This window comes from Hyperolius riggenbachi, chromosome 3 (genome assembly GCF_040937935.1).
Source record: "Hyperolius riggenbachi isolate aHypRig1 chromosome 3, aHypRig1.pri, whole genome shotgun sequence".
In the NCBI taxonomy this organism is placed as follows: domain Eukaryota; kingdom Metazoa; phylum Chordata; class Amphibia; order Anura; family Hyperoliidae; genus Hyperolius; species Hyperolius riggenbachi.
Window position 1 is genome coordinate 97,450,565 of NC_090648.1, and position 16,023 is coordinate 97,466,587.

Sequence of the window (16,023 nt, forward strand, 5' to 3'; positions counted from 1 at the left end):
CCCCCCCTCCCCATCTTCTCATCACTTATGATAACCCTTGTAATTACAGCTGAGTGGATTATATTCTGGTGGGCGGGCCTCTATGCTGTTTTTTTTTCCCGTTCTCAGACTTGAACGATCAGCACCTTGGCATCTGCCCTGTGTTAGGCTCAGGTAGCAGCATTAGATAACAAGTCGAGATGACTGTTATTATATCGACTCTTGTAAGAGAAGTCTCGTGTTAGAAGTAATAAGCTAGGTGACCAATAAGGAATGGCAACCTGTGGTAAATTAGGTGCTGGCTTCTGCAACCTTCCTGAATAATACTGAATCAACCTCAGTCAGAGATAAGTGAGAGGCCAACTTTCAAAGCTTGTTACAACTTGAAACAGCCAATAAAGTCATTTTGGTAGGAATCTTGACAGGCTCAGTTTCAGCATAGCACCCCACTGTCCCTTTTTGGAAAGGACAGTTCCTCTTTGGGAGCCAAATCCCTCTGTCCCTCTTTCTACCTAATATGTCCCTCTTTCAGGACTCATACACAGATCTATGTAAATATGTGTTTTTCTACTGAAAAATGTTTTTGACTCTAAACTTTATTCCCATCATTTAAATTGATTTATTTCTTATTTTCATATATTAAAATGAAGGAAAACTAATGATGACAGAAAGGGCCAGTGTGGTTTAAATAATAGAACTACATCCTTTGCTTCTGAATTCTTTGTGATATACGTGACGAGGGGTGTGGTTAGAGGTGTGGCAGGGGTGTGTCTTAAGATGCCCATTAATGTTTTTCCTTCTGATTCGCTTTCTGCGCCATTTTTATGGTCGAATTGTATAGAAAACTGCGCTGTGTGTGGTGCAAAAATCGATGTGAAGCAAGTCTTTGGTCGATTGGTAAAGGGAAAAATATTGATCCAAAAGTTGCGTTTTATGATTTGGATCAGAATGTAAAACCTTCTTAAATCGTTCCGTTAATGGGAACAATCGGTAATTGCCTTCCAGTTAGTTTTGATGATTCAAATTGTGTTCAAAAATCGAATCTGAAGGAAAAAATGTACTATTAACGGGTACCTTTAAAGTGTCCCTCTTTTTTTATCTCAAAATGTTGAAAGGTACGGTGTCAGGCTGCTTACCATTTGCAACAAACGTGGGAAATAAACACAAAATAAAGCTAGAAATTAAAAATCACTTGTAGTGATAGTGTTACACCATGTTGGTAGAATAAATTATACCTTTTATTGAGTGACTTGGACATTACAATAACAAGCTTTTCAGACTGCCTCTGCCAGGCATAGTGCAATACAAAAAAACTTAGGCAGGGTTCTCTTTTCAAACGGGGAAAAAAAAGAGAGAATTAGCTACAGCAATGAATCCAGCATCAGTTGCAGCAGGCAAAAAACCACAAATCCCCTAAAATCTCCCTTTCTCTTTCCTTCCCTCAACCCGTTCACTTTCTAATCCCTCCCTCCCGTCTCCCTCAGCCCTCCATCAGCTTTGCTCTTTCTGTCCTGCCCCCCCCCCCCCTCCCTTTATCTTTTCCCTCTCTTCTCCCCCTATCCTCACCGCTTTTATCATGTTCATATTCTCTTCCCGGAAGCCAGATGATTGATTTTTTAACAAGACTGGCTTAAAATGCTAGTTCTTTGTATGTCGCTTCTATCATCTCTGTAACTTCTCTGGTATCATCCGCCTGCCCTGTCCCCTCACACTGCTGCTGTCCCATCCTGCATGCAGTGTGTACAGCCTGCAGGTGCAGAACGCTCTGTCACACACGCAGGGTAATATCAGACCATTAAGGTTTGTGAGCTGAGGATAATAATAATACACCTCTAGGGTGAAACGTCCTGAGGAACACACCGAGTTTACTAGCGTTCCACAGAATGAGAATCCACTTTACTGCCGCTGCTTTTGGTCTGTGAGCTTCTCATTACTATGTACATAAGTAATGCATGTTGTTAATACATATTCTGCCATTAAATGTGCTGTCTGCAGGCAGAATACAAATGAAAGTTGAAATGTACACATATACGCCAGTCTTCTTACTCCCCCCACAGAAAGATGGGTACAGTAGAAATTGGAAATAGACCCTTCAGCACGGGGCTGTACACTGTGTGTATATGTACAATATATATATAACACACAGACACAGCAAGGATGCGATAGATGAAGCCTGAGCAGCTAGCATCCCTCTGCTGAGAGGGGATGAGGGGGAGAGACGGGAGGGAGAGAGTGCAGGAAGGTGACCAGCATGCAGGAGGAAGCGATGTGTTTCGCCTGCATCAGCAACACTGCAGTGTGAGGGGACAGCAGCACGCAGCCTGCAGGATGCTGGGCTTCCACAGCAGAGACAGATAGTGGGGAGGAAGCAAAAAAAGAGGTATGTGCTGCCCGTTACACCTTATGGGATGGAAGGAGGGAGTGAGAGAGAAAAAGAGGACACGGGAGAGCTGTGTGCTTAGAACTGCATCTAGGAGAACAGAGAGGTATGTGCTGGGAATTCTGCCCTGCAGGCATCTGAAAGGGGGGGGGGGGGGCTGATCTATAGCACAGTACACTGACCACTGTGAGCTGCAGGTAGTGGGGGGGTCACAAGAGCCACAATATGTTGACAAACTGCTTTTTGTGCAGGAATAGAGAAGCTCTGTAGGGAAGGGGATGAGAGATGGATGATGGAAGGTTTATAATGCATGCGGAGGGAGACTCGGCAAGCGGTGAAAGGAAACGGAGCTGCAGGAGGCATGAGCAGGTGTAGAAGAGGACACAGGGCAGTAAAATCTAGAGGAGGGGGCTAGCCTACATGAGAGTGGATGTTAGAGGAAGGGGGTGTCATCAGAAAGGGGGGAAAGGGATGTTTTAAGGGAAGGAGATGAGCATAGCACTGCAGTGAATCTGAGCTGCTTGTGTGATGGGGAGAGAGAGGCTTGTGTCCCAACAGGAGAGATGTCTGCAGGACGCAGTATGAGCTGTGTATGGGAAAGGCCATGGGCTCAGGACAGCTTTAGATTTGGGCTGGGAACACAGCTTGTACCATCATTTAAACAGGAGGTTATGGCAGAGTACTTCTATGTCTAATGTGTAAGCACTGCATATTTTACATCACTGCTGTGTGGACAGTTATTACCCCCCCCCCCCCTCCCCTGATCTGTTTGGGATGAACTATTGTTGCCTGTATGACAGTGTGTGTTTTTCTGTTTCCAGATATGGGACCACTATAATAGAAGACACTAGCCCAAGGAGCTAACGCTTGAAACGAAGCCGTACCAAGCTGGCTTTCTTGAAGATCTGAGTGGGACTGCTGCTGCTGCTGTCATCCCCCCCGTTTGGCGCATGAGTGCGCCCCTCGCTTCTTCATAAAGGTGCTCCGAATACAAAAGCGGGGGGGTGACTGGTGATCAGGATGGCACAAGCCGCCAAGCAACTAAAAAAGATCAAGGATGTGGAAGCGCAGGCGCTGGCGGAGCAGAAGGAAAAGGAGGACGCCGATCGCAAGAGGAGGAGCCGATCCCGTGACCGTAAAAAAAAGGTGAGCGGTGTGCGTTGAAGAGGGGGGGGGGGGGGGGGGGTGGGGGGGTGGGGGGAGTGTTGAGGATACAGCACCTGACACTGAAGTGAAACACTGGCAAAGAGTAATGTGCTTCCTGTTCTCTGCTGGATCCATCATAAATCATACCTGCCTATACCCAGCCTTAGGGGTGGCGTCTTTCTGTGGAAGTCATGTGTCAGGAGGGATGCTGGGATTGTGGCAGCCCAGTCTGTGGGTCGCTCTCTGTACTGGTCTGTGATGTGGAATGATGCCCAGGTGTTTGTCTGTGAGGAGCTTACCTGGAATGACTCCTGCTTTGCTGTCCGTCTGCTGTGTGTTTCTGTACAGAGGGATAGCTGGCAAGCTGCTGAGATGATTTCCAGGGACATTGCTGCCTAGCTGGTATATGTACGCTCATCACGCACCATCCTGCCTCAGAGGAATATGAAGCATTGCTTTCTCCACCACCGAGTGCTTTAATAAATCTGATGATATGTGTTCTTGCGCATTTAAGTGTTGCATTTTAGTAAATAATGCTTCCAATATGCAGCAAATGTTACCAGATTGGTGGATTTGTGTATAGCAGTCAGTATCATAGCGACTGTGTTCTCTAGCTGGACAGGATCAATAACCAGGGATTGTTCTGTACTTGGATTTTTGTTGTACAGTAGAGTCTCGGTTATCCGGCACTGATGGGGATTGGCTGATGCCGGATAAGTGTGCTTTCTGGTTGCTTGAGGCTCAGTGTTAAAAATAGGCCCAGCTAATACAGTACTATACCCCACTCTACTGTATGTACTGTACATACCATTAACACTGTATTAAAAGGAACCCGAGGTGTGAGACCTATGGAGGCTGCTATATTTATTTCCTTTTAAACCATACCAGTTCCCTGGCAGTCCTGCTGATCTTTCTGGTCAGTAGGGTCTAATTAGGCATGTCAGTCTCCATATCCCTCTTACCTGGGGTTCTATTTAAATGTTAAAATACAGTCATTGAAAGTATAGTAACCTTGGGGGAGGTATGGATCCCAGTCTAAGCACAGCAGAGCACACAAACCACAAAGCGTCAGCTTTTACCACTGTGAGAACTGACGGCGATTTGTGCTGGTTGGTTGAGACTGCTGGTTAGTTGCGGTCTGGATACCAGGACTCTACTGTCTTAAGATGCGCGTGCTCCTTTTGTTCTTTTAAAAGAAAAGGAATGTGGGTTATGCTGCTTGTACAGTAAATTTATGCATTTCTAGGATGTTCAGAAACCAGCGGAATGCTGAAAGAAATTCTTACAATGTACAAATCATTGGAGCCCTTCATCAGTGTTTTAGCTCTCACCTCTTTACCGCCCAATCAGGAAGCGTCGCTATGACAGTAATGACAACACGCGAGAGTTCACTTTAAGATCGAGATTAAAGGGATACTTAAAGAGACACTGAAGCGGAAAAAAAAAATGATATAGTGAATTGGTTGTGTACTATGAATAATTACTAGAAGATTAGCAGCAAAGAAAATATTCTCATATTTTTATTTTCAGGTATATAGTGTTTTTTCTAACATTGCATCATTCTCTAATATGTGCAAATTACACAACACTCAGCATTCAAAATGAGTCTTTCAGAGCAGTCTGTGAAGTAATGACCTCTCCTCTAGCAGAGGAAAAGAAAACAGTTGAGATAATAAAAGTCAGATAACAGCCCTCTCCAGGAGTAAACTTAGTCGGAGAGTTAATGGCTTGTTTGCAAAGAGATAACAACTGGAGTTTCTTAAAGAGAATCTGTATTGTTAAAATCGCTCAAAAGTAAACATACCAGTGCGTTAGGGGACATCTCCTATTACCCTCTGTCACAATTTCGCCGCTTCTCGCCACATTAAAAGTGGTTAAAAACAGTTTTAAAAAGTTTGTTTGTAAACAAACAAAATGGCCACCAAAACAGGAAGTAGGTTGATGTACAGTATGTCCACACATAGAAAATACATCCATACACAAGCAGGCTGTATACAGCCTTCCTTTTGAATCTCAAGAGATCATTTGTGTGTTTCTTTCCCCCATGCACTGAAGTTTCAGGCTGCTCTTTTCTTCCTGCAAACAGCTTTGCCCTTGTTTGTAATTCCTCAGTATGTGAAAGCCCAGCCAGCTCAGGACAATTTATCCAGCTTGTAAAAGATAAGAGAGAGAAGAGAGAAGCTGCTCTAATCCTAAATAACACACAGGCAGTGTGCATAAAGGGGAGTTCATAGCAGAACCACAACACTGAAGAACTTGGCAGCCTTCCAGACACAGGCCGACAAGTCTGACAGGGGAAAGATACATTGATTTATTACAGAGACTGTGTTAGTAGAAAGTGCTGCAGTTAGCCAGAACGCATTAGAATAGCTTTTGGAACTTGTAGGATGATAAAAAACAGGATGCAATTTTTGTTACGGAGTCTCTTTAACTCTTCCTGTATTGGAAACAATTAGACTGATGTATCTGATCTTAATGTTTTATTTCTTAGCTGTACTACACATACAAATCATAATAACATAATTTTTTTTTCGCTTCAGTGTCTCTTTAAGTCAAAAATAAAAAATGATTTTTACTCACCTGGGGCATCCCTCAGCCCCCTGAAGCTGTATGGTGCCCTCGCAGCCTCGCTCCGATCCTCCTGTCCCCGCCGGCGGCTACTTCCGGGTTCGGTGACAGCCGCCGACAGGCTGGGAACGCGAGTGATTCTCCGCGTTCCCAGCCGCTATATCACCCTCTATGCTGCTTTAGCGTATAACATATACGCTTTAGCAGCATAGAGGGTGATATAGCAGTTGGGAACGCGGAGAATCACTCCCAAAGCACCAGAGCTGCAGCCACTAGGACGCGCTCTATAGACAGTAGCAGTGTTAGGATGACTAGCCCAAGGTCTCCTTATTGAATAGGTGCTGGCTTACCGAACAGGCAGAGCTGAAATTTGAACCCTGGTGGCCTGTGTCAGAGGCAGAGCCCTTAACCAGTACACTATACGACCAGGGATGGTGCTTTCATAAAGTCAACTTGAGCAATTGGCCTGGGTCCCAGGCTCCACATTAAGGGTTGTGGAGGTCACAGCAACTTTACTGCGAGTACAGTATTACGATGTAAGGTGCCCTGCATTCATCTTTGACCATGGTTTAATTTTCCCTAAATCTCCCTGTGCCTTTAACAGGTGCAAACTATTTTCCAAAGTATTTTCACCTCTATCCCTCTGTCTGGATATATGTATTATTGTGATTATGCATTTATATACCGTTATTTGCATCACTTTATGGATTAAATTGAACACTAATGTCTCAGAGGAACTAATATCCTAATCCCCTCCATAGTCAAAGTCTAATGTCCCTCCTGTGGTCTAAAGTCAGGCATACACTATTAGACATTTTCAATAGATTAGAGTTTCAATCGGGTAATTTAAATCGGGTAATAAAAATGTAGGGCCTTTCAATCAATGTTCAATCAACTTATCTGCAGTAAAGGAAATGTGGGATACTACCGTATATGGAGGATTTAATCCTGTTGCTAACTATATGACTATAGAGGGAAGCAGCATTTCCAGATTTTTACTATAGTTGTCTTTGAAAATGAGTTCTTATTATGTACATATATTGACCCAGGCAGAAAGCGCAAACTTAATTTCTACTAAACGCAGACCAGGTTTATGGGGTGGCTTTTGCTGTCTAATGATCTTTTTAGCTTTTGGAAAATCTTGGTAAATCAGGCCCATTTTTAAAAGGCTTACTTTATATTCAAGAAAAAAGTACCGGTAATACTGTACTCATATTTGATTTTTTATTCTTTTTTTTCCTGGACTTGATAGATACATTTACTGTGCATTTTTATGGGTTGTCTGTATACTGTGGATGAAGCACAACGCTAGTGTTGTCCTCTGGCTAGGACAGCCGCCTGTGTAGTTATGTTTCATTTAATCTTTCAGCAATTGTCCATCCTGTATCCGGACACGAGGGTTGGATTGCAATGCTTTCTGCTTTACCCGTTGTTTCATCCATACCGTATTGCAGACCAGCGCTCCTATTCCGAAATAAGAATGCATTAGGGATGGCATAGTGACTAAGTGATCAGCACTTTCACATTGCAACCGTGAAGTCCCAGTTTTACATTCTATGTATGATGCTATCTGAAGGGAGTGCTAGGGAACCTATGGCTCGGGAGCCAGATGTGGCTCTTTTGATGACTACATCTGGCTCACAGATAAATCAGTAGGGGATGATTCACTAAGCTGCACTGCTCAAGCAGCACAGCTTAATGTTGTAGCAGGAGTGACATTTTCAAAGTAAGCACGCTACTACTGTAGCATGCACTACTAACTTACTCACGCCCCCCCCCCAAAAAAAAACTAATGGCCGCTCCAATTGTCCCACCCTGGACCCTGTCAGGTCCAGTGACTTTGTGGGACGAGATCCCCGCACTTTGATTGACCCAATAGGCTGCCTGTCACTTGACAGGTAGCCTATTGGGCCAATCAAAGTTTGAGGAACTCATCCTACAAACTGAATCAACCCCCCAAGTCAGCTCACCATGTATCAACCAGACTACAAAGGTATCAGCAAAACCATGCAGCACCAGGAGTCGTATTAATGGTAAGAAGTACTTTATTCCTCATTGGTTAGCAATAGCATACCAAGGTTATCAAAAAGAATTCAGAAACTTATTGTACTTTAACCTCCCTGGCGGTAAGCCCGAGCTGAGCTCGGGCTATGCCGCGCAGGAGGATTTCTCAGGGTCTGCTGGGGCGATTCGCCCCATTCAAAGTGCTAGCCGCGCGCACAGCTCGATCGCCGCCGCTCTGCGGCGATCGCCCGCACGCAGCGGCGGAAGAGGGACCTCCCCGCCAGAGCCCTGCGCTGCCCGGATCAATGAGTTCCGGGCAGCGCTATGGGCTAGATCGAATGCGCATGACGTCAGTACGTCGACTGACGTCCATGACGTCATGCCGATCGTCGCCATGGCGACAGGAGAAGCCAAACAGGGGAACGCGTTTTATACGCGTTCCCCTGTTTGCTATTGATGCCGGCGACGATCGCACTAGAGGGCCACATGCGCCCTCTAGTGGTGTTTCATGTAGCTACCACTCTGGTAGCTTTACATGAAACAAAAAAAAATAAATAAAAATAAAAAAAGGATTTTTGCCCATTTTGAAAAATAAATTAACCGCCAGGGAGGTTAAAAGTGTTGGTCTTGCATAAAATGCATATTTAGTTTGAAACATATTGTATGGATCTCATGGAATTACATTTTAAAATATGTGGCGTTCATGGCTCTCATCCAAAAAGGTTCCTGACCCCTGCTGTAAGTGTTTTGATTTCATAGTTACATAGTTTTTTTGGTTGAAAAAAGACATACGTCCATCAAGTTCAACCAGAACAAAGTACAACACCAGCCTGCTCCCTCACATATCCCTGTTGATCCAGAGGAAAGCGAAAAACCCTTACAAGGCATGGTCCAATTAGCCCCAAAAGGGAAAAAATTCCTTCCCGACTCCAGGTGGCGATCAGATAAAATCCCAGGATCAACTTCATTAGGCATAACCTAGTAATTGTAGCCATGGATGTCTTTCAACACAAAGAAAGCATCTAAGCCCCCTTTAAATGCAGGTATAGAATTTGCCATAACTACTTCCTGTGGCAATGCATTCCACATCTTAATCACTCTTACTATAAAGAACCCTTTCCTAAATAAATGGCTAAAACATTTTTCCTCCATGCGCAGATCATGTCCTCTAGTCCTTTGAGAAGGCCTAGGGACAAAAAGCTTGGCAGCTTTGGGGCCCTGGAAGGGGGGGGGGGGGGGTAAACTTGCAAAGGGGACCCTAATGCTACTTATGGGTGGTTGGGGGGTCTAGGGGGGCCCTCTGGTTAATTTTGTCCTAGGGCCCCATTGTAACTAGAACCGGTTTGTAATAGTGTCATATTTCCTAAAGGTGGTGGTATGTCCAATGTAGCGCTGTGGGCCATTGATCTACTCTACTACTGTGTCCGATCGACCCAAGTTTTCTATCAGGTCCGGTTCTGATTTTGATTGATTTTTTGCCGCAAATCAATTGAAATTACCATCAATGCAGCTCGCTGTACTATAGATAACTGGAAAGTTTGATCAGAGCGATCAAATCTGTTGGGAAAAATCGATGCATGTATAGCCAGCTTAAAAGTTTAGTTTAAAATGGTGGTATGTTGAACTCTGTACACTTAAAAATGCCTTTCTGTATCGCAGATCACCACGTAATAAAATGTTTTGAAAACAAACAAAAGGGTGCTATACTGACATATGCTGTAGAAGAATGCAGTAAAGTATTCAGGATACCTTCCTTTACATTCAATATCCTGGTGTCAGCATAAGAGACACTTCCTATAGCTATATATTGCTGTATATTGCTATCTAGCCATCAAGTGATGTTTAGCCTAGGCTTTTTAGCTATATGTAAGTCTCCTCCCTAGAGCATTCTGGTAGACCAGGTGTTATTTTCAGTGGTCCAGAAATTTTATTTTCAAAGACTTTGGAGCTTTCAGTAAACAAACATTCTGCGGAGATGCACAAAAGATGTCGCCAACAGTGATAAATTTCAGAGTGTAAATGAGGGTGACTACAGATTTTACAATGGGCAACCACTGACTAAATCATTTATAAAGTAATAGTGTAAAAATAATTCAGTTTTGTTATTTTCAATACAGTTCCTCTTTAAAACCCTCTTAATATTACTGAGTGCAGCAGTGGTCTCATGACTGTCACTGAGCTTCATGAGTTTAACAGCCGGTGCTCCCCAGGTGTGTATGTGCTGGGGAAGGTCTGTGACGGAGGTGGAGTAGTCGTGCTCCCCAGGTGTGTATGTGCTGGGGAAGGTCTGTGACGGAGGTGGAGTGGTCGTGCTCCCCAGGTGTGTATGTGCTGGGGAAGGTCTGTGACGGAGGTGGAGTGGTTGTGCTCCCCAGGTGTGTATGTGCTGGGGAAGGTCTGTGACGGAGGTGGAGTGGTCGTGCTCCCCAGGTGTGTATGTGCTGGGGAAGGTCTGTGACGGAGATGGAGTGGTCGTGCTTCCCAGGTGTGTATGTATGTGCCGGCGAAGGTCTGTGACGGAGGTGGAGTGGTCGTGCTCCCCAGGTGTGTATGTGCTGGGGAAGGTCTGTGACGGAGGTGGAGTGGTCGTGCTCCCCAGGTGTGTATGTGCCGGGGAAGGTCTGTGACGGAGGTGGAGTGGTCGTGCTCCCCAGGTGTGTATGTGCCGGGGAAGGTCTGTGACGGAGGTGGAGTGGTCGCGCTCAGGGCCGGCCCTAGACTTTTTCCCGCATGAGGCAAATTTTGAAAAAACTGTCGCCCGCAGCCCTATCCCCCAACCCCCCCATGGGGGGCCGCCGAGCTGGAGGGGTAGCGGGCAGGATGGGGGTATTGGGCCTCGCCTGGGTCCCCCGATCTGCGCTCCCCTCCAGCTTTAAATAGTGAGTAAGCAGCCGACAGTAAGAGGCACCTGCGGGGGATCACTCACCTCTTCCTCGTTCCAACGTGCGCTCCACTGACGTCACTTCCTGCAACGCCGGCCACTTACAATACAGTGGCCGGCGTTGCAGGAAGTGACGTCAGTGGAGCGCACGCTGGAACGAGGAAGAGGTGAGTGATTCCCCCTCCCATGCCTCTTACTGTCGGCTGCTTACTCACTATTTAAAGCTGGAGGGGAGCGCAGATCGGGGGACCCAGGCGAGGCAGGGGGGCTCTGACCCCCTCCCCACCGCTAGGCCCAATACCCCCGTCCTGCCCGATACCCCTCCAGCTCGGCGGCAGGCCCCCCCGCACCCACGGACGGGCGGATGCCGCCCCTAGAAGTTTTCCGCCTGAGGCAAAAGTTTCACCCTGCCTCATGAGCGGGCCAGCCCTGGTCGCGCTCCCCAGGTGCGTATGTGCTGGGGAAGGTCTGTGACGGAGGTGGAGTGGTCGTGCTCCCCAGGTGTGTATGTGCTGGGGAAGGTCTGTGACGGAGGTGGAGTGGTCATGCTCCCCAGGTGTGTATGTGCTGGGGAAGGTCTGTGACGGAGGTGGAGTGGTCGTGCTCCCCAGGTGTGTATGTGCTGGCGAAGGTCTGTGACGGAGGTGGAGTGGTCGTGCTCCCCAGGTGTGTATGTGCTGGGAAGGTCTGTGACGGAGGTGGAGTGGTCGTGCTCCCCAGGTGTGTATGTGCTGGGGAAGGTCTGTGACGGAGGTGGAGTGGTCGTGCTCCCCAGGTGTGTATGTGCAGGGGAAGGTCTGTGACGGAGGTGGAGTGGTCGTGCTCCCCAGGTGTGTATGTGCTGTGGAAGGTCTGTGACGGAGGTGGAGTGGTCGTGCTCCCCAGGTGTGTATGTGCCGGGGAAGGTCTGTGACGGAGGTGGAGTGGTCGTGCTCCCCAGGTGTGTATGTGCTGGGGAAGGTCTGTGACGGAGGTGGAGTGGTCGTGCTCCCCAGGTGTGTATGTGCCAGGGAAGGTCTGTGACGGAGGTGGAGTGGTCGTGCTCCCCAGGTGTGTATGTGCCGGGGAAGGTCTGTGACGGAGGTGGAGTGGTCGTGCTCCCCAGGTGTGTATGTGCCGGCGAAGGTCTGTGATGGAGGTGGAGTGGTCGCGCTCCCCAGGTGGGTATGTGCTGGGGAAGGTCTGTGACGGAGGTGGAGTGGTCGTGCTTCCCAGGTGTGTATGTGCTGGGGAAGGTCTGTGACGGAGGTGGAGTGGTCGTGCTCCCCAGGTGTGTATGTGCTGGGGAAGGTCTGTGACGGAGGTGGAGTGGTCGTGCCCCCCAGGTGTGTATGTGCCGGGGAAGGTCTGTGACGGAGGTGGAGTGGTGGTGCTCCCCAGGTGTGTATGTGCAGGGGAAGGTCTGTGACGGAGGTGGAGTGGTCGTGCTCCCCAGGTGTGTATGTGCCGGCGAGGTCTGTGACGGAGGTGGAGTGGTCCTGCTCCCCAGGTGTGTATATGCTGGGAAAGGTCTGTGACGGAGGTGGAGTGGTCGTGCTCCCCTGATGTGTATGTGCTGGGGAAGGTCTGTGACGGAGGTGGAGTGGTCGTGCTCCCCAGGTGTGTATGTGCTGGGGAAGGTCTGTGACGGAGGTGGAGTGGTCGTGCTTCCCAGGTGTGTATGTGCTGGGGAAGGTCTGTGACGGAGGTGGAGTGGTCGTGCTCCCCAGGTGTGTATGTGCTGGAGAAGGTCTGTGACGGAGGTGGAGTGGTCGTGCTTCCCAGGTGTGTATGTGCTGGGGAAGGTATCTGACGGAGGTGGAGTGGTCCTGCTCCCCAGGTGTGTATGTGCTGGGGAAGGTCTGTGACGGAGGTGGAGTGGTCCTGCTCCCCAGGTGTGTATGTGCTGGGGAAGGTCTGTGACGGAGGTGGAGTGGTCGTGCTCCCCAGGTGTGTATGTGCTGGGGAAGGTCTGTGACGGAGGTGGAGTGGTCGGCAGGTGGAGATGCAGAGTTTGAATGGAGAAGCTGTATAAATATGCCAAGGACAGTCTCTCTGAACTTACAAGGGCACCCGACCTCTAATCTAAAAACTCAGATTAAAGCACAACTGTAGTGAGAGGTATATGGAGACTGCCATATTTATTTCACATTAAACAATACTAGTTACCTGGCAGACCTGCTGATCTATTTGGCCCAGAAACAAGCATGCAGCTAAACTTGTCAGATCTGACAATGTCAGAAACACCTGATCTGCTGCATGCTTGTTCAGGGTCTATTACTAAAAGTATTCAAGGCAGAGGATCAGCAGGACAGCCAGGCAACTAGTATTGCTTAAAAAGAAATAAATATGGCAGCCTCCATATCCTGCTCACTGCAGTTGTCCTTTAACCAATGTTGCTCGCATGTCACAATGATGATTTTTGATCAAGTGATAGATGTGCAAGGCTCTAATTTGCTGAGCTGAAGTAGGAAGTAATCAGAGCAAGTCAATGCCTTGCAAACCGATCAATCTGATCACATGCTTCTTTTATATAGGTGGCCAAACATCTAGTGATTTTGCGGCCAAACTTTGTGACTCCAAAGCAGTATTCAAGAATAAATCCCTGACACGTTTCGCAACCAAGGGTTGCTTCCTCAGAGGCAAACAAATGTACACACAATAGACTTCCAAATTATCTGAAACAATACTGCTCCATTCTTCGCTCCAACAAACATGAGGAATATGTCCCCCTCACCACGTGGTTGAAACACTAATAATAGTGGTGAGGGGAACCTATTCACACATTTTTTGGAATAGAGAGAGTTGTTGAATTTTTTGGGGGAAGTAGATTGTGAGTGCATTTGTTTGCCTTTGAGGAAGCAACCCTTGTTTGCATAACATGTATCAGGCATGTTTGAATAGTGCTTTGAAACTACACAGTTGACTTTATTGTATGAAAAACAGAAGATCGTGGACTATTTTTAAGCAATAAATGTAACCTTTCAAGACTACTCAACTTGTTTCTTGTAGTAATCCATTCAAAGCTTGTTGGTGTATTGGTTCTAGATTGTTAAATATTTAGGGGGGAAGGAGTCTGACTGTTATCTATGGTGTAGATCTACGGTATATATCTGAAAGAAGAAAAATATGTATCGCTAAGCCTCAGCTGAGATTGGATTGATTTCTGATATTGTGTAGTATATTTGGTTGAGGTATTTTTCTAGCTCTGTAATTGGTAAAATGTGTTGCTGGGACATAGTAGGTGTATTGTTCAGTGTAAGAAATTAGCTCGTCAATAAATTCTATGTACTGTATATCCATGAGTTTCCATATGACCATCACAAATATTAAAGGGAACCAGAGATGAACGATTCACACAAAATAAACATATCAGTTGATAGCTTGTAAAGAATAAATACTCTACCTGATAATTTCGCCACTCTGGTGTGCCTTTTTGAGTTTTTTATCCATTATTGCTCCAGGAAATATCCAATATGGCCGCCGGCTCATATCCCTTCTGCTTCCGGGGTATGAGTTGTTCTGGATGTGCTGTCTAGGCTATATGAGACTATAGACAAGTAGGGCTGCTGCAGCCTTTCATCTGTCTGCTTTCAACTTGATTATTCTGGTATGCTGTGTGGCTGCCTGTAGGAAGTGTCTCTCATAGAAATAAAACTGCATACAGTAGATAATGACTGGCTGCACACTGCACACAGACACACTGTCTGTTTCAGAGCTTCTTTCTCGGCAGCAGCAGCCCCTCCCATGTCAACAGCTCTGAGTAGGAAATCTGAGCTAGGAGGGGGCAGGCTTGGGCTTGAAAAGACTCCACAGAAGAGTGACTCAGCTATAATGATTCCAGGTCAAATCTCGACTGAATCAGTCGGTGGATTCTTATCACAGTTGAAAACAGATAGATTAGACTGAGAAGAATAAAACTAAAATGGTGCCCATACACTCGTCAGATTGGCAGCAGATAGATAAGAAATGCATCTGATGATCTATCTGATGCGTTTTTAGAAATTTTTTTACCAGGATAGAATTCCAATAGATTTCAGTTTGAAATGTATTGAAATTCGATCTGATGGCATTTTTTTGCCATCAGATTTCCATTAAGGCCAATGCAAACTGATAAGCAATCTCATCAGATCGACCTAAATTTTCCACCCTGCCAGTTCGATGGAAATCCATCGAAATCGATCGAAATCGGCCATTGATCGGTCGATTGGACAACCGATTTGCAAACGATCAATCGAGCGATCGGGATCGATCGGTCGGCCAGAAAATCGGCTGAGTGTATGGGTACCTAAAGAAGGGTAGGTGTTTACTGTCATGTTCCCATGATAAATGTAATAAAATACATGAGGGTGCTTCGTCTCTGGTTCTCTTTAACTTGTGAAGGGATTTAGGGCCGCATATGTTAAGTCACTAGCATACAAATTGCAGATTCAATTGTTTTCTATATGGGTCTAAATTTTCTCATGACTTGTCATTCACATGGGAATCGTTATTGTACTCCAATGGCACTGAATGGATAGCTCATGAAGCAATTCAGATTTTAAAACCTTGCATCAGGAATACAAGTTTCCAAGATCTGTGGTGATAGTGAGTTCCAAACTTTGTTCTCATTTGTGCTCCTTGGTCACTTCTTGTACCATAGACTGTCAGTGTTGTAGCCTGCGGTCTCTCTGAAGGTTTCAGTCTGTGCCTTATTCCTTCTAATCTGAACCGCAGGTTGATACAATGTAGGCAACCACAACCACCACACCCACAGATACTGAAACTGACACTTTTTGTATTCTGGGCATTCTGGTCATGTGATCAAAACTTCAAGATGGGATTTTTAGCAAGTTTTACTTCAACCTCCCAAGCTGTGCCACCTGGTGGAAGGTGGTGTGTAAGTGCTAGCCAACACACTAAAAAGTGTAAGAAGGGAAATCAACATCACAATAAAATGCCAAATAATATTTCTGAATTTGAATTTTATTCTTTACAAGCTGAAGACCCGGCATTGCTCGGGTATGTATTTGGTTGTTGTTGGGTCTGGCTTCTTTTTGTAACCTTGACACACAGTCACTCAATTACCAAGTGTGAAGAAACGCGG

At 46.3% G+C, this 16,023-nt stretch overlaps 1 protein-coding gene across 5 annotated transcripts in view; it reads left to right on the forward strand.

The window, feature by feature from the left end:
* ANK1 (ankyrin 1) overlaps nucleotides 1-16,023 on the forward strand; it is a 460,733-nt gene that overhangs the window by 31,449 nt on the left and 413,261 nt on the right. For 3 of the 5 annotated variants that reach the window (XM_068274645.1, XM_068274648.1, XM_068274649.1), the window contains exon 3: nucleotides 3,181-3,505. In XM_068274645.1, the coding sequence (XP_068130746.1) occupies nucleotides 3,380-3,505 (126 nt within the window). In that variant the 5' untranslated portion in view covers nucleotides 3,181-3,379. Of the gene's footprint in view, nucleotides 1-2,279; nucleotides 2,360-2,970; nucleotides 3,058-3,180; nucleotides 3,506-16,023 lie in introns of those variants that run through there. The other 2 variants (XM_068274646.1, XM_068274647.1) reach the window with 2 other exon arrangements.